The 22,349-nt window shown below is 38.9% G+C and overlaps 1 protein-coding gene across 1 annotated transcript in view; it reads left to right on the top strand.

Annotated features, from left to right (window-relative positions):
• MYO5A (myosin VA) overlaps positions 1-19,560 on the top strand; it is a 182,345-nt gene extending 162,785 nt beyond the window's left edge. The window contains exons 34-41 of the mRNA XM_082648646.1: positions 2,777-2,923; positions 3,483-3,637; positions 5,449-5,538; positions 7,160-7,310; positions 9,446-9,728; positions 11,591-11,765; positions 17,283-17,363; positions 17,656-19,560. Of these exons, the coding sequence (XP_082504772.1) occupies positions 2,777-2,923; positions 3,483-3,637; positions 5,449-5,538; positions 7,160-7,310; positions 9,446-9,728; positions 11,591-11,765; positions 17,283-17,363; positions 17,656-17,808 (1,235 nt within the window). The 3' untranslated portion in view covers positions 17,809-19,560. The remainder of the gene's footprint in view (positions 1-2,776; positions 2,924-3,482; positions 3,638-5,448; positions 5,539-7,159; positions 7,311-9,445; positions 9,729-11,590; positions 11,766-17,282; positions 17,364-17,655) is intronic.
• The last annotated feature ends 2,789 nt before the right edge of the window (positions 19,561-22,349 follow it).

Genomic DNA, 22,349 nt, shown 5'->3' with positions numbered 1-22,349 from the left:
GGGAATTTAGACCTGAAAGAATTCTAGAAATCAGTTAATTATTTCATAGGAGAACAGAGCTGAGGCCCAGAAACCATAAGGGACTTCCAAAGTCTCAGCCACTTAGTGGCCAAAATGGGACTAGAACCCAAGCCTTCTGAAGAGCACTGACTTCTTTGTGTCATATTTTCCGACAGACCCTCTCTACTTACAATAATTCATTTGACTCTCAATTAAACCTGAGATCAAGATCTTCCCTGTACCAAAGTGAGGGGAGGAAAAAAAATTTTCCAATTTCCTTTCTATTTCTAGGACAAAAAGGTTCAGGAATGTTTTTCTCTCAAGCATAAAGAATCTATTATACTTGAAAATGGAAATAGATGTTGCTTCAGATCTTCCTAGAAGATTGCTGTATTAGATGGAGCATTCGACTAAATGACCCCCAAGGTCCCCTGAGTCTCTTAAAAACTGGGTGGTATTCTGACTTCTCTCTTTCAGGCTTTATATTTTCCTGATACTATGTAAGGGTTGACATTTTAATTATATGATTATTTTAATTATATGATTTGTTAAATAAATCAAGGTCATGTTGAGCTGACATCTATATTTTACCTGTGAGTTTTTGTGAAGACTCTAATCTCTGGGAAGAATTCAAAGACAGAGTAAAATTTTAATGAAAGTATGGCAAATTTTATCTCTGACATTTTTGTACAGAACCAAAAATATCTTCGTTAGAGATTTTGCAAAAGGAAAGTGAAGCTTTCTTTTAAAACGTAATATCTCTTAGTTAAAATATTCACCATATTTCATAAATTCTGTGGTGCACAATTTTTCATATTTTAACATCTCTGAAATTAGGATGTATCTTACAGAAGTTGATGGGTTTTAGTTTAACTGGCAATATTTTTCCTTCTTTAGTGTTATATAAAATAATACTATATGTCATAATCAGTGGCACCTTAGATATGATAAGATCAGTAGGTTTAAAACATTCTTTTTGAGTTATACAGAGTCCAAATGTGTGCATTTGTTGATAAACTTAGTATGTTGAATCTGTTTTCTCCCAGTTTCCCCTCGTTGAATTGTTTCTGTAGCTTAAAGCAACCAGTAACATAGATGGCAGGGATCTTATTATTTTGTTTTACATGCAGAATATATACAGGAGCTGTGAAGGTCACAGCTGTGTACTGATCCTGAGATCCTCATGCTGTCGTGTTTAAACTAACTCCAGAAATAACTTATGTAAAACTAAATAGTTTGAATCTCCTGTCTCTTGTAGAGAGGCATACAAGGCATTCAGTTAGTCCTGCGGTTCCGGACTGCATCATGCATATGAAATGCTAGGTTATGGGAGGTGGCCACAGCCCTGATTTGTCCAATCACAGTGTGATCGCTCTTTAGATATCATAACGTTGGTGGATGGTGGTGATTTTCAGCGCTGATAGTCCCGGTGTGTGATGCTGCGGCATAAGGTGGACGAGGTGTCACCAGGCTCTGTGCCACATGAGCAAGAGCACTGGCAGGTATTGGTGTTCTCTGTGATAACCTCATGCTGTGGAACTGGCTTCCCAGAACTAACACCGGAAGTTGCCCAGAGTGACAGGAGAAGCATGGCTGATACCTTGTGGAGTCAGCAAGATTAAACTTTCTAATGCATCTGATCTGCGTTTTGTTTGTTTGCCAGCAGTCTCTGAACTCAAACTTAAACTACACCCAAATAGATTTCTTTTTTTTTTTTAACATCCTTATTGGAGTATAATTGCTTTACAATGTTGTGTTGGTTTCTGCTGTATAACACTAAATAGATTCCTTAACTGCCCCCCTTCCTGTAGATAAGAGAATTAAAAATCTTACTAGCATATAGCTCCACAAACACCATCATTACTCAAGTTTCCCTTTACCTTCCCTTGAATTTCCCACTCAATTCTCAATTTTGAGATGGAATTGGAGACTTTTTCTTAACCCTCAGTTCTTCTCTGGCAGCTGCCATCAACAGTGGTGATCATTTTTAACATCTGAAAGGGTTGTTAGCCAGCAGTTGTACTTTACTGTTTGCAGCTTTGTGGTGGGACTTTTAGCACTTTACTAAAAACAGACAAACAAAAAACTGAATAATATTTAGGAAATCATATTAAATACAGGTTGTTTTATCTGCTCATGATTTCTTTGGGAGTGAGGGGTGACAGGAGAACATTAAGCCTTTTCCTTATGAAGGCTTTGTGAGAAATAATACATTTCACATCAACTAGTGTGAAGAAACTCGGTTCTACCAGCTATCTTGATGTGGTTTGAACTGATTGCAATGATACATTTAAAGTAAATGTTCTTTCTCTTTAATGACCAGATTCATAGAGCTAAAGGTAAAGGGGAATCTTTTATAGTCTGGCTGCCTCTTTGTAGAATATTGTTTTTTCCTTCTGTAAATTAAAGTCGAAATATATTTAGACATTTATGATTGATACTGATTAGTTAACTAAGAAGTTAAACCACTTACTTTGGAGACATTTAATCTTATTACAAAGTTAACCTTATTACAAAAGAAAATGCTTTTGAATCTAGTAAGATTCTTTGGTGTTCATAGTAGCCAAGCACTAGTGGTTGTTAGAGTGACATTACCGTATAATTTTATCATTTATCCACCCAGTTTTACCAGAAAAAATACTGAAAGAAGGGACAATTAAGTGGTAAATATGGCAAGCTTCTGTTGTTATAGAGTTTACTTAAAATTATAGGAACATGGAAACCTCTCATCTTTTCTACCTGGAAGACATTTTTCTTCTTTTTGTTTCTGATGAAGTGGGCCAAATGGAGAACATATCCCCAGGACAGATCATTGATGAGCCCATTCGTCCAGTCAACATTCCCAGAAAAGAAAAGGATTTCCAAGGAATGCTGGAATACAAGAAGGAGGATGAGCAAAAACTTGTTAAGAACTTGATTCTGGGCAAGTATTTCCTGCGTAAGATAAAAGGTCTTTCTGGTACACGTGTCGGTGGTGGGAAAGGCTAGTCACTCATTTATTAAATATTCACACTGGTTTCTTTAGTCATCCTTGACTGCTGTGCGTATAGTGCTGTAGCAGCATCCTGACCACATCATGGATGTCAGTCACACTGCAGGGACACTTGCTAGGACCCACCTAACTCCTGGAAGAGCAGGTTCCATAAGGAATGAAGAGTTTAGTTTGGGATGGGCTTAGTTTGACATGCCTGAGCAGAGATGTCAAAAGCCACTTGATACATGAGCCTAGAATTCAAAGGAAAAGTCAGGGCAGGAGATAGACATTTGGGAGTTGTTGTATAAGCAGCTAAGATTCACATGTTCCTACCCTCAAGAATTTCTCCGCTTAGTCAGCCTTTAAAATATGCTTTTTTAAAAACACGACCTATTTACCCTGAATGATTGAACTCTTACATGAGAGCTGTGCTTTTGTATCTCAAAAAGCATTCCTCGTGAAGACTTTCAAAGTTATATAAGATTATTTTTCCTCTTTTCTTTTTTAGAACTGAAGCCACGTGGTGTAGCAGTCAATTTGATTCCAGGGTTACCAGCGTATATCCTGTTTATGTGTGTTCGACACGCTGACTACCTGAATGATGATCAGAAAGTAAGGTCGTTGCTAACATCAACAATAAACAGCATCAAAAAAGTATTAAAGGTCAGTTCACGTGCAACAAAATTCTCATAATGAATATTAATGATGACAGAGTCTGCACAGAGGTATTTTTCCTTCCTTAGACTTGAGCTAAGTTTCCAGTTATGACCACTTTCTAGTCTCAATCTATACCTTCCATTGTAGGAAACATTCATTCTGTAAAGTGTCTATGTGCCTTCTTTCAAAACAGGGCTCAGGTTGAACAGTAATCAAAATTAAGTCAATATACTTGCATTTGATTGTGAAGCAAATTCAGTTTTGTCATAGAAGTTTTCTGCTTTGAGGTCTTAGAACTAAATTAAAAATACCTAGTGAAGTTCATATATACAGGGAATATGATGCTATAGTTAAAATAGGTGTTAAGTAAGTTTAGTAATACCTAGCCCATTCATATAAAAAGATGTTTGATAAAACATTTAAAATTCTCTTCTGACTTTTCTTCCCATTATTCTCCAGCTCATCTCATAATTTTCCTTGTTACCTTAAATGCCTGGTTCCATGTGAGAAGCAACACACAGATACTAATCAGAGAGGAAAGACTTGGAAAAGGCAGCAAAGTTACATAATAGAACAGAAAGCCCTGCATAACTCAGTAATCACTGAGTCACTTGCATGATCATCCTCTTGACAATCTAGAAAAACAGTGAACATTATTCTTAGTTTTCACCATTTTTCAGTTCTTTGGCATTAAGTACATTCATACTGTTGCATAACCATCACCACCATCATCTCCAGAACTTTTTCATCTTCCCCAGAACTTTTTCATCTTCCCCATCTGAAACTCTGTACCCATTAAACACACCCTCCCCCAGCCCCTGGTCATAACTTTTAATGCCGGTTCTCAGTCCCTCCTGCACAGATAGTCTATGTGGTTACTTTCTACAGTGCTTACTAAAGTGTGGAGTTTCTGAATATTTAACATTCAAAAACTGATGAATGTCTTCCGAATGTAACTCATTTAATTTTTGGTGTATTGATGCTGTATTACATTTAGATAGACTACGAGTTTTACTACTTCTTAAGTCAACTCCTACAAAGACAACAAAGCCAAATCGTAAAGTTTTCTCCCTCTCATCTTACTTGCAAGATGAGAAAATTTGGATAAATTCTTCCAAATTTATCTAATTTGACTAATTATTGTACCAAATTGTTTAAAGATTAAAAAGGAATAGATACTTGAACACAGCACCCTTTTGATACCATTTTAAATGGATGTGCATTTGTTTCACATCCCTTTTTAAACTGAAGTGTATTTGTCATGTGTCCCTGGTTTGATTTCGCAGAGGTGGTTTGACATGTGGCGCAGACCTGATGAAGAGCCAAACTCTCCACTGCTCTGCACAGGGCTTCCTCCATTCCATTTCTCATTAGCTCGCCAGAAATTTTATCTTATCATTGACAAGATTTTTAACCTAATCTGGGTTTCAGTGCTTCACAATATTTGTAATTCCCTTTTGTGCCTTTAGTCCTTTCTGATTCCCTTCAGTAACCCTCAGGGAAGTGAGTTCGGGTAAGCTGTGGCTTGGTGAATTGTTTTCTGCTTAAAGGGACTGCTAAGCGAATATCAATTGCATGACCAGGCATCATTTTCTAATGGCATTTTCTAATTGCCAAGCAAAGTAACAAACAACCAGTGAACTCAGTGGTTGAAATTCTCTAGCAACGATATGAGGCTTTACAACTGCAATGTGATTTATTTTTATAACTGTTGTTAATGGTAAGTGAAGGAAATGGGCCTTCTGGTATCTGTTTGGTTTTTTCAGGCTATTATTTCCCTAAGGAAAAAGCTAATTTAGGCTTATTCTCTCTTTCAGAAAAGAGGTGATGATTTTGAAACTGTCTCCTTCTGGCTTTCTAACACATGCCGATTTTTGCACTGTTTGAAGCAGTACAGTGGAGAAGAGGTGAGAAAGCCTTGATCACAAAACCAGCATGCTATACTTTCTCTGACCTTTTTAAGGAAAAAAATTTAAAGCACAAACTATTTAGCCATTTGTTAATTTAGAAACCTGAATTCAGAGGAGGCTTGGAAGTTCATAGCTTTGTTTGATGTTCATTATTTACAAAACTGACTTGGGAAGTGACATAGTTTCTTCCCTCTGAGAGTTTGTATTATGAGAAAGCACAGCAGAAATAAAATGAGCATTGGTCATTGAATGGTTATCGCACTGAAACTTTTTGTTAAGATGTGAAAATGGGCTTTTCAAGGACTGATGTATGAATATTGAGCTATTTAAAGAAATTAATCAGTTTTGGCTTGTGTAATACATTAAAGGTGATCAAGGTAAAACATGTCTCTTTAGATTCGTCCACAGATATTTTTGCTTTTGCTTATAGTGATGTGGTCATCAGTTGGTTGATAGACTTCATATTTCAAAACTATGTAATATATTAATAATTATCATTTATTAAGGGCTGCTTAGTATGTATCAGACAGCATTTATTGTACATTATGTTGTTTAATTCTTGTTTAACATCTCAGTGAGGTAGGAATTATAACCCAGTTTTACAGATGAGGAAACTAAAGCTCAAAGAAGTTCATCACTTTGCCCAGGTGCTCTCAGTCATAAGGAGCTTAGCTAGGATTCTGGGTCTGCCCACCTCCAAGAGCCTCTGTCCATAACCACTGCCCTTCGTACCTCCGCATCCTTTGCCGGGAGGGCAGGCAGAGAAGCTGAGCAGTAGTACTTTCTGAGCACCCACAGGCTAGGGGCAGAGGACTGTCCTGGCAGATGATGGGAAATGCAATATGAGCAAGACATGGTCCTTGAGCAGATGGGACTAGCAGAACAGAATCCTCCAGAAGGCCTATTAACCGTCCTTCCAGTCCCCAGTTCTAGACCATGTTGTTAAGTAGGTTGCAGGGAGGCAGATGCTTGAGTGTGGGCAGAATCCATCAAGTAGGCAATTGTCTTTGTCAGGCAGTGCCTGACGAAGTACCTGCCTGTACAGTTGGCTTTCCATTTTAACAAATACCACCAAAAGATTCCATTCTAAGCTCAGACTGAGAATCATGTGTGGATACAGTAAAATATAGTAAAGAGAATTTTTTTATTTATTCACCAGTCTCTGTAGAAATTGATCAATTTTAAGAAGATTACTTACGTCCTTCCAGTGTAGTATTTATAAACAGGGCTGTATTTAATGAACTGAAGTTAAGAGATTACTACTTTAGATAATTAAGTGCTTGGCAGTGAACCAGCTGTTTCATAAGTGAAAACACTCATTAGTTTTTTTTTCAAATCAAGTTCCCCCATCTTGTTTCATTGACATTGCTGGTGGAAAAGCTTAAATGCTAGGTTGCCAAGTTTAGATTATTCAAACGCTAGTAAGAAGTGGAAGGGGAGACATGATGGAAACAAACACACAGAATTTGAGAAGGAGTGTCCTGGCATTTATGTGTAGGTTGGAATGGGAACTCTTTGGAGAAAGGAAAAAAGAGCATGAGGATGCCGATCAAATGAGAGAGTTAAACAGGAGACATTTTACTTCATCTGTATCATTAACTCTCCGTTATGGCTCTAGGGCTTTATGAAACACAACACATCTCGCCAGAATGAACACTGCCTCACCAATTTTGACCTGGCCGAGTACCGACAGGTGCTAAGTGACTTGGCCATTCAGATCTACCAGCAGCTCGTGCGGGTGTTAGAGAACATCCTTCAGCCAATGATCGGTAAGACCAGGGCATATTGATGACATCCAGGTCTGTCTACCTCATGTGCCCGCCAAGAGATGACCACCAGTGGCACATGTGTTGGAGCATGTATTCATATGGAGAACAGAAAGTAGTAAGACTCAGTCCCAAAATTAGCTGAGGAATCTCAGAACCCCAGCCATGATGAACTGGGGTACCTCAAAATCACTGCTTCCACATGATGGAAATGGCAGTATATAGTTTACTTCCCTAATGTGTAATGCCTCTCTCTTATGATTGGGTCATGCTTTATACCTAGCAGTAGACCTCAGACCTCATCCAGTTTTCAAAAACACTTTAAACTTTGGTCTAGCGTACTACTACACTGAGCTTCCTAGGGACCCATCTAAAATGAAGGAGGCTTGGGAGGGTATGTACTTTGCCTATTAGGCTACAGTAAGAGGGCTGGGAAGGTACCATGGCAACAAGAACAGGTCTCAGACACTCCATGCTGAGTGGAACATCTCATGACCCCTATGGAATTGTTAAAGGCAATTTGGTTTAAAGTAGCAGTTTCTCATTGGATGAGAAACTGGTGTGTGTGTGTGTGTGTGTGTGTGTGTGTTTCTATGTATGTGTGATTTCATGTACCTATCTTTATATATGTATACTCACTCTGGGTGTGTATTTATGTATCATTCTACCTGTATTCCTTTGGAATGTGTAGCAGGTGTGTAAAGGAATTAGAAGGCATGTACAAATTGCAGGCTGCTAATTTTGAATGCATTGAACTTTTTTTTTTAATTTTTTAAGTTACCAAACTGTATTATCGTCAAGCAAATTATCAACAGCCTCTTAAGGCTACTACCAGTTACCCTTTCTTTCCCCATCTATGTGCTTTCCACATTTCTACAACTTCATCTCACCTCTGTGGGCTCCTAGTGTCCCATGTTTTATTGCAGGCCCCCCTTTAACCAACTAGAAACATAGAAGGCTGAGGAAGCCATGGGGGATGGCAGTGGTTTCTTCAGCTGACGTCTAAAAGGTCATGAATTTAAAGCAACCTAGGTCAGCAAAAATGCTTGAGGTAACACAGATGCAGAGGTCAGCTTCAGTCCATTCTCTTCTACTTTTGCCTGGTTTCATTGGCTAAATAAGAAATTTTACCTTTAGATGTGCCGCTAGCTGCATCTCCCAATGATTTTACAACAACAAATGTTTTGAGTCAGTATGAGGTTCTTTGGAAGCTGCATTTAGCTCTAGGACATATAACAATGAATCAGGAATGGCCCCTGCTCTCAAGGGGGCTTCCAGTCCAGGGAGTGGGCATCCCAAAACCATCCTAGAGGAGGCATAAGCCAAACGCTGCAAGAGCGTAATAGAGGGAGCAGCAGTGCCCCAGATGAGAAGACTGAGTCCTGGGAGGCTAAGGCCAGCCCGAGGTCTCCCTACTGTCGTGGGCAGCTCAGGGCAAGGAAGGGCCCAGCTCTCTAGCCCCACACAACTGCCCTCTCCCAAGTCTTCTCCAAGCCCACTGCCTGGTCTCCTGCCTTTCTTGCTACTTGATTTGTTTGCCTCTGGGGCTCGATATTACTGGAGAATTTTTTTTTTCTTTTTTTTTTTTTTGTGGTATGCGGGCCTCTCACTGTTGTGGCCTCTCCCATTGTGCAGCACGGGCTCCGGACACACAGGCTCAGCGGCCATGGCTCACGGGCCCAGCCGCTCCGCGGCATGTGGGATCTTCCCGGACCGGGGCACAAACCCGCGTCCCCTGCATCAGCAGGCAGACTCTCAACCACTGCGCCACCAGGGAAGCCCTATTGGAGAATTTTTATCTTCTCCCTAACTGCTCCGTACATCTCTCTCAAAAACCCTCCCAAGATACCTCACACGTGCTATTACAAGGCTTCATATTTCAGAAAATGGGCCATTAAGAGTTCTTAATTTCATGGTAAATTTTTGAATTTAAGAATTATTACTATTTTTTTGAATTTAAGAATTATTCCTTCATTAAAGTTTAAAATCCAGAAGCCCTTTTATTGAGTTCTTTTTCCCTCTATATTGATACTCAAATCATTTTCATAAACTGAATGTGTGTATGTCTGTGTCTTTGTGTGTGTGTGCACACGTTTACTTCCAGATCTTCTTTTCTGACACTTGAACTTCTCTTGCAGTCTCCGGAATGCTAGAGCATGAAACCATTCAGGGTGTGTCTGGGGTGAAGCCCACAGGGCTAAGAAAGCGAACCTCCAGCATTGCTGATGAGGGTACCTACACACTGGACTCCATCCTGCGGCAGCTCAACTCCTTCCACTCAGTCATGTGTCAGCACGGCATGGACCCCGAACTGATCAAGCAGGTGGTCAAGCAGATGTTCTACATCGTGGGGGCCGTCACACTGAACAACCTCCTCCTCCGGAAGGACATGTGCTCCTGGAGTAAAGGCATGCAGATCAGGTGAGCGAACGCCAACAGCTGCCATGGCCTTTTCATGCTGCCCAACCGCTTGCCGGGGCTCGTGTGAGGCTAGTGTACCTGATGTCCACTGCCCCCACCCCCACTCCCCGCCAGGCGAGCAGCAAGGGCAGACTGGGCACAGAGCTGCTTCCTCTTTTCTGGCTGGACCCTCCACTCTCATTCGTGATTGCTCCTGGCTGTGCCTTGCAACCCACTGCTTGTTAGGAACCCTGCTCCATGTGAAGATAACTCGTTTTTGTTTTTTGTTTTTTTAAAGGGAACTTTATTTATTTTTATTTATTTATTTTTGGCTGTGTTGGGTCTTCGTTGCTGTGGGGGCTGTTCTTCATTGTGGTGCGTGGGCTTCTCATTGTGGTGGATTCTCTTGTGGAGCACGAGCTCTAGGCATGCGGGCTTCAGTAGTTGTGGCACGTGGGCTCAGTAGTTATGGCTCGCAGGCTCTAGAGCACAGGCTCAGTAGTTGTGGCACGTGGGCTCAGTAGTTGTGGCTCGTGGTCTCTAGAGCGCAGGCTCAGTAGTTGTGACGCACAGGCTTAGTTGCCCCGCGGCATGTGGGATCTTCCCGGACCAGGGCTCAAACTCGTGTCCCCTGCATTGGCAGGCGGATTCTTAACCACTACGCCACCAGGAAAGCCCTGATAACTCATCTGAGGGAGTGGGGAGATGATGAAAACTACATAAAGATGAGATAGCTGCTTCCTCTCCTTTTGTGTGTGCTTTAATTGTACAATAACAAAATATCAAACTATAATGAAGATTGCTAATGTTTGATTGCTCTTATAAATTTATTTTGACAAAATACTGTTTTGTACCTATGGCAACAAGAACATGTCTAATAGATCTTTTACTGATGTTTGAAATACGCCCCTCTCTATTTTAAGGAAAGCTGTGCTCAATTTTGTCCAGCTGCTCCTCAGCATAACCTTATTAGCATAATGGAATTTTTTTTCAAATAATTTATTTTAAAACAGCTAGAAAATTCACCAAGAGGGGGAAAAAGGATTTCTCCTATGAAAGCCTGTAGTTAATCTCAGGAAGCATTGGCTTTCTTTTCAAATTTTCCATTACTCACATCCACTGTAGGTAGTGGTAAGAAGATAATGCTTTCTACTCAGGTCGTAGAATTTATTTTTCTGCAAGTTCTGTTCATACCTATGAAGCCCCTCTTTGCCTGATTACTAAGTCCTGACTGTGGGTCCATTTATCTCATTTGCGAACCACTATCACTTGGTTGGCCACCTCTTAAAATCTCGCATCTGTGTAGTTTCTATGTCTCTCTTCATATTTTGGGTCTTTGTCTCTTCCCATGGCCCCCACTTGCCCTTCTCGCCTTCATCCCTGAGCTTCCTCAGGCCACTACCTCCATCACCCAGACTCTTCCCTAAAGAGGGCCGGAGCACAGGGTCTATGTGGGGGTCTTGTTATTATGTCTACTAGCTTGGAGTCTGACTTAAGGAAGAGAGAGTACTTAAAGGATTATCAATTCTCACCTCTCAAGTTGTAAGAAGCTATAAAATGTTTTCTGCTTGGCTCTTTAATAAGGACACAGCCATATTATGTGTTCTATTTTGGTTTTTAGCACATCTTATTTCATAACTTGCTGTAATGGCTACATTTCTATCTCCCATTAAAGAGAATTATAGTCTCTAGAATTATACCTACTCTTATATAATTATGATTATAAACCTCCTGATTATGTATAGTAATAAATTTTTAAGCACAGCTAATGATTTAAAAAAACAGAATTTCACTGAAATTCCTGACAAACCCATGCACAGAAAAATTAAGACATTTATGATAACATTCAGTAAATTTGCATCACCTCCCTTTTTCTGGCTTAGGTACAATGTCAGTCAACTAGAAGAATGGCTGCGTGACAAGAATCTGATGAACAGTGGGGCTAAGGAAACCCTGGAACCTCTCATTCAGGCTGCTCAGCTTTTGCAAGTGAAAAAGAAAACAGATGATGATGCAGAAGCCATTTGTTCCATGTGCAATGCTTTAACTACTGCCCAGGTAAGGCGATTTTCCCTATTATAAAACAAGTTAACATTCATCAACGGTGACATTTAGGGAAGTAAAGAAGGCTTCTAGCTATTGCTTTTGTCTCTGAGCTGACTTCATCTGTGTCAGAGATGATATATATCAACATTGTAGATCTTGAAGAAGGGAGATTTTACCACAAAGTATATTTCAGTACTAGTCACAGTCCTGCACATTCAACATTCAGTACTTATTTATCCACTCTCTACACTGTTCTGTATAATGTTCTAGCCACTAAGATAAAACCATGAACAAAACAAAGTCCCTGTTTTCGTGGGGGTGTACATTCTACACATTCTATGGAGTTTGTACTCCATAAAAGAATTTTCCATATTATTTAATAATTGAATGATTCTTTAGACTTCTCTATTTTAAGACAAATAATTGTGTTTTTTTAATTGAAATATAGCTGATGTATAATATGATGTTAGTTTCAGGTATACTACACAGTGATTTGACATTTCCATACATTATAAAATGATAACCAAGATAAGTCTAGCAATCATATGTCCCCATACAAAGTTATTACAATATTATTAACCATATTCCTTATATTGTAGATTATATCCACATGCTTTATTTATTTATTTTATAACTGGAGGTTTGTACCTCTTAACCCCCTTCACTTATTTGAATACCCCATGCCCCTCCCCTCTGGCAACCACCCATTTGTTCTCTGTATCTGTGAGTATATTTTCATTTTTTTGGTTTCTTTGTTTTGTTTTTTGGATTCCACATATAAGTGAGCTCTTATAGTATTTGTCATTGTCTGACTTATTTCACTTAGCATAATGTCTGCAAAGTCCATTCATAATGTTGCAAATGGCAATATTTCATTCTTTTTTATGACTAAGTGATATTCTTTGTGTGTGTGTGTGTGTGTGTGTGTGTGTGTGTGTGTGTGTACACCAGTCTTCTTTATCCATTTGTCTGTCTACAGACACTTAGATTGCTTCCATATCTTGGCTATTGTAAATAATGCTGCAATGAACAGAGGGGTGCATATATCTTTTCAAACTAGTGTTTTTGTTGTCTTTGGAAAAATACCCAGAAGTGGAATTGCTGGGTTGTATCATAGTTGTATTTTTAATTTTTTGAGCAACCTCCATACTGTTTTCCATAGTGGCTGCACCAATTTACATTCCCACCAGCAGTGCATGAGGATTCCCTTTTCTCCACCTCCTCACCGACACTTACTATTTGTTGTCTTTTAGATAATAGCCATTCTGACTAGTATGAGGTAGTACTTCATTGTGGTTTTGATTCGTATTTCTCTGGTGATTAGTGATGTTGAGCATTTTTTCATTTGCCTGTTGCCCATCAGTATGTCTTCTTTGGAAAAATGTCTGTTGAGGTCCTCTGCCCATTTTTTAATCAGGTCATTTGTTTTTTTGATTTGAGTTATATGAATTCTTTGTATATTTTGGATATTAACCCCTTATTAGATATATTGTTTGCAAATATGTTCTTCCATTCAGTAGGCTGCTTTTTCATTTTGTGGATAATTTCTTTCACTGTGCAAAAGTTTTTTAGTTTGATGTGGTCCCATTTGTTTATTTTTGCTTTTGTTTCTCTTGCCTGAGGAGACAGATCAAAAAAATATTGCTAAGACCAGTGTCAAAAATGTACTGCTTGTATTTTCTTCTAAGAGTTTAAGGTCTTAAATTTAAGTCCTTAATCCATTTTGAGTTTATTTTTCTAAGTGGTATGAAAAAATGGTCTAGTTTGATTCTTTTGCATATAGCTGTCCAGTTTTCACAACACCGTTTACTGAAGAAACTGTCTTTTCCACATTGTATATTCTTGCCTCCCTTACTGTAGATTAATTGACCGTAAAAGAGTAGGTTTATTTCTGGGTTCTCTTTCCTTTTCCATCAATCTATGTGTCAGTTTTTGTGCCAGTACCATACTATTTTGATTACTGTAGCTTTTTAGTATGGTTTGAAATCAGGGAGCATGATACCTCTAGCTTTGTATTAGTACTTCTTTCTCAAGATTGCTTTGGCTACTCAGTTTTTTGTGTTTCCATACAAATTTTAGAATTATTTGTTCTTTGAAAAATGCTTTTGGTATTTTGATAGAGATTACATTGAATATGTAGTTGCCTTGGGTAATATGGTCATTTTAACCATATTAATTCTTCCACTTTATGAGCCCGGTATATCTTTCTATTGGTTTGTGTCACCTGTACTTTCTTTTATCAATGTCTTATAGTTTTCCAAGTTCAGGTCTTTCACTTCCTTGTTTAGATTTATTCCTAGGTATTTTATTCTTTTTGGTACAATTATAAATGGGATTGTGTTCTGATAATTTATTATTAGTGTATAGAAATGCAAAAGTTGTCTGTATATTAATTTTGTATCCTGCAACTTTACTGAATTCATTTATTGGTTCTAATAGTTTCTTGGTGGCATCTTTAGGATTTTCTATATACAGTTTCCTGTCATCTGCAAACAGTGACAGTTTTACTTCTTCCATTTCAATTTGGATTCCTTTTACTTTTTTTTTCCTGTCTAATTTCTGTGGCTAGGATTTTCAATACCACTTTGAATAAAAGTGGTGAGAATGGGCATCCTTGTTTTGTTAGAGGAAATGCTTTCACCATTTTACCATGAGTATGATGTTGACTGTGGGTTTGTCATATATGTGTTTTATTATGTTGAGGTATGTTCCCTCTATACCCACTTTGTTGAGAGTTTTTATCAAATGGATGTTGAGTTTTGTCAGAAGCTTTTTCTGCATCTATTGAGATGATCATATGATTTTCATTCTTCAATTTGCTAATGGGGTGTATCACATTGATTGTTTTGTAGTTATTGTAAAATCCTTGCATCCCTGAGATAATTCCCACTTGATCATGATGTATGATTCTTTTAATGTTCTGTTAAATTCAATTGGCAGATATTTTGTTGAGGATTTCTACAACTATGTTCATCAGTGATACTGACCTATAATTTCCTTTTTTGTGGTATTTTTGTCTGGTTTTGGTATCAGGGTGATGTGGACTCGCAGAATGAGTTCAGAAGTTTTCCTTTCTCTTCTGTTCTTTTGGAATAGATTGAGATGGGTAGATTCAGGTGTTAACTCTTATATTTGGCAGAATTCCCCTGTGAAGCCATCTAGTCCTAGACATTTGTTTGTTGGGAGTTTTTTGATTACTGATTTGATTTAATTACTTGTAATTTGTCCATATTTTCTATTTCTTCCTGATTCAGTCTTGGGAGACTGTACATTTCTAGGAACTTATCCATTTCTTCTAGGTTGTCCATTTTATTGGCATATAATTATTCATAATAATGTCTTACGATCGTTTGTATTTCTGTGATGTCAGTTGTAACTTCTCTCTTTCATTTCTGATTTTATGTATTTGGGCCCTCTCTCTTTTTGTCTTGATAAATGTGGCTAATAGTTTATCAATTTTGTTTATCTTTTCAAAGGACCAGCTCTTAGTTTCATTGATTTTTATTCTGTTGTTTTTGTAGTCTCTATTTCATTCATGTCCATTCTGATTTTTTTTCCTTCTACTAACTTTGGATTTTGTTTGTTCTTCTTTTTCTAGTTCCTTTAGGTATAAGGTTAAATTGTTTATTTGAGATTTTTCTTGTTTCTTGACGTAGGCCTTTATCTCTTAAACTTTCCTCTTCCCTCCCTTTTCATATTTCTAGTTGTGGCCTTTTCTTTTCCACTTAGAGAAGTCCCATTAAAAAAATAAAAATATAAACATAAAGCTAGTTTGATGGTGCTGAACTCCTTTAGCTTTTGCTTGTCTGTAAAACTCTTTATCTCTCCTTCAAATATGAATGATAACCTTGCCAGGTAGAATATTCTTGGTTATAGGTTTTTTTCCTTTCATTACTTTGAATATATCACCCCACACCCTTCTGGCCTGCAAAATTTCTGCTGATGTTGTTATGGGAGTTCCTTTTTATGTAACTAGTTGCTTTTCTCTTGATGCTTTTAAGATTTTCTCTTTATCTTAAATTTTTGCCATTTTAATTATAATCTGTCTTGGTGTGGACCTCTTTGGGTTGACCTTGTTTGAGACTCTGTGCTTACTGGATCTGGATGTCTGTTTCCTTTCCCAGCTATTATTTCTTCAAATAAGTTCTCTGTCCCTTTCTCTCTGTCTTCTCCTTCTGGAACCCCTACAATGTGAGTATTAGTGCACTTAAGTTGTCCCAGAGGTCTCTTAAACCATCCTCATTTTTTTTTCATTCTTTTTTTGTTGTTGTTCAGTTTCAGTGATTTCCACTATTGTCTTCCAGCTCACTGATCCATTCCTCTGTATAATTTAGTCTACTGTTGTATTCTTCAGCTCTTTTGGTTCTTCTTTATATTTTCTAACTCTTTGTTGAAGTTCTCACTATGTTCATCCCTTCTTCTCCTGAGTTCACTGAGCATCTTTATAATCATAACCTTGTAGATTGCTCAACTCCACTTCTATTAGTACTTTTTCTGAGGTATGTCTCGTTCCTTTGTTTGGAACATATTGCTCTGTCTTCTCATTTTTCCAGTTTGCTGTCTTTTTTCTGTGTATTAAGTAGGTCATATACATTTCCCGATCTTAAAGAAGTGGCCTTATGCAGGAAACATCCTATGGGGCTCAGAAGCATGCTGCCCTCTGGTCACCAGAGCTGTATGTCTAGGGGTACCCCCTATGTGGGCTGTGTAGGCCCTTCTGTTGTGGCAGGGCTGAACTACTGTTGGCTTAGTGGTGGGTGGGGCTGGCCCCTGGCGTGGTTGGCTGCCCCACCCTGTTTCCTTTGGTTTCTGCTGCCCATTTTTTGGCAGGGCCAGCTTATAGCACGGCTCGCCACAGGGCTCAGGGGAGGCCAGGGCTGGTGCTGGCCCATTGGGAGATAGTTAAGCCCTCAGCACTAATTAGCTAGAGGGAGGATTCCAAAATGGTGCTGAGGGGCAATAACTGATCATTCAGGGAAAGTCTTATTTAGCTGTGCATTGAATTTAAGGAAATGAAAAGATGGGAGGGGCATTTGAGAACAATGGCCACAGCATGAGGCAAGGCATAGGCATAAACATACCCACTTTTCTTTTGCCTAGTTATTTCTGTGCTGACTCTTGGATTTTTTAATGTTCATCACTTATCTCAAAACATAGAAATCTTACATAGATTACACATAGAATACATATAGAAAGTAACTAGCTGGATACACAGGACACTGTTAACTATTGTTACTTTGAGAGATTGAGAGCATGCAGGTGGGAGCACTTTTATTTTTCATGTTTTTTCAAATTTATGTTGCTTCTTAAAGTGTAAAATATTACATTAATACATTCTTATTTTAAAAATTCAGCTAATAAAGGTAAATGTGCCTTCAGAACCACTCCCTCTCCCCTCTTGCCCTAACCAAGCCCTGAGTAGAACTGAAAACTGTATGCAGAGATCCTTTTAGTTTTCCAGATAACAGGTACCCAGCATGTATGTATTTGATAATATGCTAAAGACTTTGATCATTTTATTTCTCCCAGATTGTCAAAGTGTTGAATTTGTATACTCCAGTTAACGAGTTTGAAGAAAGAGTCTCTGTGTCATTCATTCGTACTATACAGGTAAGATCTCCCAGGCTTTCTTTTGCTGTGATTCACCAACACAGTCGTTTGAATGGAAATTTTATAATTTATTGAAGGGTAATGCAGTTTTTATTATAATTATTTTATCTCATTTTTATAGTGCATTAACTTTCTTGATAACACCTTATTGGAAAAATGAAGTGATTTTAAAACAAATATAAATATTCTTCATTAGTTGAGGATTTTGGGTAGAATTTTGTCAAAAAAAATCTTTATAGATTCAAAGAATTGATGCTCTGTTTTTTTGTTTTTCTTTTTTTAATCTTCTCAGATGCGTTTACGAGACAGGAAAGACTCTCCTCAGCTGCTCATGGATGCTAAACACATCTTTCCTGTCACCTTTCCTTTTAACCCATCTTCCCTTGCACTAGAAACCATCCAGATTCCAGCCAGCCTGGGCCTGGGATTCATATCACGGGTCTGAAAGTGATATCAAGGAAAATATTGACAATACAATACTTGCCTGAAATAACCCATTATTTCAAGTGAGGTACTGAAAACACATTTTAAAAGAGATAGTACTTATTATCTCCCAAACAAGGGGTTATTGACTGGAACTCCCCCTAGAATACTTTTCATCATCTTGGAAAGAAAGATAGGCTCCTTTGTGCTGTGTTACCTTTTAACAACACTCATCCTTGATCAGTTAGGTATCTGCAGTTGATGTGCAGGTGAATGATGGAAGGAAGGAAAAAAATGTGTCTTCAGCTGCCAGCATTTATTTTAAATCCTTATCACTGCATCTAAATGATATCAAAAACCTAAATTCCAGATATGAATATGAGCTGTTGTTAGAAAGGTACCAATAAGGAACCTCCTGTGTGCTAACCAGAAGAATTGAAAGAAAAATCATCACTGAGTACATATCATACCAGTTTAGGAATCAATTATGTTGCTACTGTCCAACTGGAACAAAGAAATAAACTGGCAATATGTAAAGTAACTGGCCAAGTAGCTCCCTTCTATGTGTCACTATGATGTAGAGATACTAAGAGAATGTTGGTTTGCTATAGAGCATGGAAGTCCGTTTGTACCATAGTTTACTGAGCATTTTAAATTGCTGCTACATACTATGTTCTTTAAAATGTAAGCGATATTCATATTAGGCACTACAATAATAAGCTTCTCTTTTATCAACTCTGTTTACAGTTCAATCAGATCAGTTTTAACTGGATTATGTGCACATAGCTACAGATTCACCTGCACAAGTAGCAGACACTGGGAAGTCATGTAGTAATATGACACAATGTTTGACATTTAGAGATAGGATTAGGCAAAGTGGCTATTGATGTTGATGTCCTTTATTCAGGATGTGTTACATTGATGTGCTCATTGATTTTCCCTGGGCGCATATCACATCAGGGTACAGTGTTCTGTGAAGTGACCTATTTTTAGTTATCAGATCTGCTTCCTGCAGTGCATATTTTCAACCTTGACAGGTTTTCTTTCTTCTTAATTTATTAAGAATTAATGTCAGTCAATATCTAGAGAGGATTGTCAGAATATTCATGATTTAGGTCTTGAAATCTTAATTATTTTATAAATTATGCAAAAGAAAGTATATAATAAATAATTATGATTCCATTTTTTAGGCTTTGCAACTTCTATAAATGTTCTCAATGCCACTAGATACTTTAAAGAGCATCATATTAGAAATACATTGACCTATATAAAAGTATAAGGAGATTGCTGAATTTTACAGAGGATTTGGTTTAATAAGACCCAGATTCTATATGTTTTCATTCTGAAATTCTAATTAAACGTAGTCTCCATTTTTCCTACAAATCTTATACAATAAATGTTTCAGGTTGTGCAAAAACAAATTCTTAGCTTTCTTTAGAAACTTTGGTTCTGAATTACAATCATAGATTTATATAAATTAACTATTAGATCTATAAAAAAGACATCTTATTAAAATATGTGCAATATTATAAATGCAAGTAAAACATTTTCAAATCAGTGATAAATATTGCTATTAAAAGATAAATTCTGTCTGTTAACTTATTTGGGCCTCAAATTCCTCATTTATTCAGTGAGAGTGTTAGACAGCTGGTTCTTAAGGTCCCTTCCACATCTGAAGTTCTCTCCTCGCCGTACCTGAACCACAGAGAAATGAGATGCAGGTACTCAGTAAGGTTACCCTCTAATGGAAAGACTAGTGTTTGGTGCCTGTTAATTTTGAGGGATTAATAAAATGTAAAATCCCAGGTTTGTGTAGCTGTAATCTTTCTTAAATGTACATGATTTATGTACATACTTTTTCAAAGTTAATGAGTTTAGGTAGTTTTTATTGAATTGTGCACTGCTGTATTCAGTTTGGATACATTTATTCATTTGCAAAACCAAGAAAAATACTAACTCAATCCGATTTTCTCTATTTTCCCTGGTTGTCAGTGTGGTTTTCAATGAACTGTTGAAACCACGTGGTTAGTACTGAATCTGTCAGAGTCTTAAGAACATAGATGGGACTTGGGTGGGAGAGATGCTCCAAAAAATGCCACCATGATTGTAGGCTCTCCCCGTCAGACCTAGAAATCCTCCCAGGCCCTTTCCCAGCTCAGTCCTGTGTAGCATGTCCCGTACACACCCTGAGTCTTGTCAGGTCTTCAGGATCACGCTCTAGCTTCCACTGCCACTGCAGCCCTTTATCTTTCCTGCAGACAGCTCATATCCCGAAGCATGTCTTGTCTGGGCCTTTCTCTCTCTCCTGTCTTCCATCTTTCTGCTGCAAAGTGCTGGAGCCTCTGTTCCACACCTGGGCCAGAGTCTTTCCTGTTCAGGGATGGCCACACAAAGATTATGATATTTCAGGGCTCCAACTTCCTCCAAGGCCTATCTAGAACCCCAGAAGCGGATCTGAATTAATTTCTCTTAGTGGTCTGAAGATCTTTAGTCATAACAGAAATACCTTACAACCAGGGAACCCCAAGTCCTGGTAAGTCATTCTGTGTCCTACTTTCTTGAGGATGCAGTAATATTCTGCTGACTGTGGGTATCCTTGGCCTCTGAGGACTGCTCACCTTTCCCTTTGTCCATCCACACTTTCTCACCCAGCTTCAAACACACCTGCACCAGCCCTCCAGTCCGTCCACCCACTCATTTATCTGCTCACTCTGTCCCTTCCTTCAGCCACATCCTGTGTCCCATCGCCTGTCCACTCACCTGCTCTGACTCTTTTGAAGGCTGTGGGTGAAGGCAGTCCTCAGTTGCCCCACTGGCCTGCCTGGGGGCTTCCCTTCAGGCCACTCTTTGCATGAGTTCTTGCTGTTCTCACTTCTCTGCAGTACGATCTTTAGCATTATCACTAATTTGCTTTTTCATAATTCCTCTATGACATACAATAGGAATTCAAAGAAAGAATTATTTGAGAAAGCAACAGTTCATTGCTTTAATAGCCCCTTCTCAATAGTCTCCTCCCCACTCACTGTACAGAGAAACTCAGCTCACACCTTGGAAAGCAAAGCTGAAAACTTAGAAGTAGTTTTCCTTCTTGTAGCTTTTCTCAGGTTACGGCTTTGCTCTGCCTGAGAGTAACTATAATGAAGGGGAAAGATGAGTATGGGGTAAACTCCATGAAGTGTAGCTTCATTATTCCTTTGGAAGCTGTGAAAATGCACCTGACACTTCTTTCATCAATTGCAAAAGTGCAACAATATATATTCCAAAGCCAACTGATAGGAGATTTGGGGATTCGGGCCAGTTTGTGTCATTTACTTTATTATTTCCTTCATTTTAATGGATAATTGAGAGTTGTCTCTTTCTGAGTAAGTGATTATGTATAATATAGATCAAATCTTTTAATAACAGTGGCGGAGGCTGTGAAAATATTTTATTAGAATTTCAGTATAGTGATTGTTGTGAGAAATGACTTCCCTGGTAACCCTAGGTAAAAGGGCATCTGGCACCATCCTGAGATGTCCTCATATTCTCTCTCTCTCTCTCTCTCTCTCTCTCTCTCTCTCTCTCTCTCTCTTACACACACACACAGAGTCTTCAGTATCTTCAACTATTTAGAATAAAACAGAAAGCAAAATGTCATGTGTGGCCCTTCAGTTCTCCTGGTGAAAGGTAATGTAGAGACAGTACCTCGTGTCTGGCTATGCTTCACTTCAGCCTTTCTCTGTTACCTCATTGTGTCCTCACAGCAGCCCTAGAAGGTAGAAGGGCAGCTAGTACAGTCCTTAGCTGATGATAATTTGAGAGAGAGATAAGGGCAGTGACTTGCCTGAGGTCACTCAGCCCTCCAGCTGTGCTGTCTTCCCATATGCAGCAGTGGCACTGAGGGCACATGCGGGGCAGGAGACTTTAGAAAGTCCTGAGGTTCCATTCTGTTCCTCCTGGTACCTGTGGGGTGCCCCAGTCCAGCAAGAGGTGCTCCTTTTCCTTATCACAGTTGGCAACTGGCATATGGGAGGTGAGGAAATGATGGGTACCAAGTTCTTGGTGCTAATCAGTTGGGGTGCCTTGTGGTTTCCTCTTTGTCGTAGTTACCTGCTATAACTAGGTTTGGCTTTTGTAATGAATCAGTGCCCCCCTGGAGGGTACAGTACTCTGTTTTGGTCATTAATTAGTAGCAAGCTCTCCCAGCCTGACCAGAAGCGGTGAGAGCCTCCCAAAAGGAAAGAGGAAGTCGCTCTCAACACACAGACCTCAGAGTCACTGTCAGAGCCACCAGGTGAGCTGTGCAGCCTGCAGAGAACCTGCAGCTGCAGGCCAAGCCCCTGGGTCCCTTCTGAGGGCTGTCTCCCAGGCAGGCCATACATAAGTCAGTGTGTAGTTGAACATGACGGTGTGTGCATGCTTCCAGTGTTGGCTTTGGAGCCAAGAGGTGTGCTGTGTGCATGTGTGTTAGAGAAGCTCAGTGTATGGGTAAGTGCATTGTGATTTCTTCTCAGGCTGTGCTGTGAGGGCCGCCTTAACCCCTGCTCCCTTCCCTCCTAGAGCTGCCTTAAGTTCTCTGGAACT

This window comes from Grampus griseus, assembly GCF_964374135.1.
Source record: "Grampus griseus genome assembly, chromosome: 2".
Lineage (NCBI taxonomy): Eukaryota > Metazoa > Chordata > Mammalia > Artiodactyla > Delphinidae > Grampus > Grampus griseus.
This window is presented reverse-complemented; position numbering and strand designations above follow the sequence as displayed.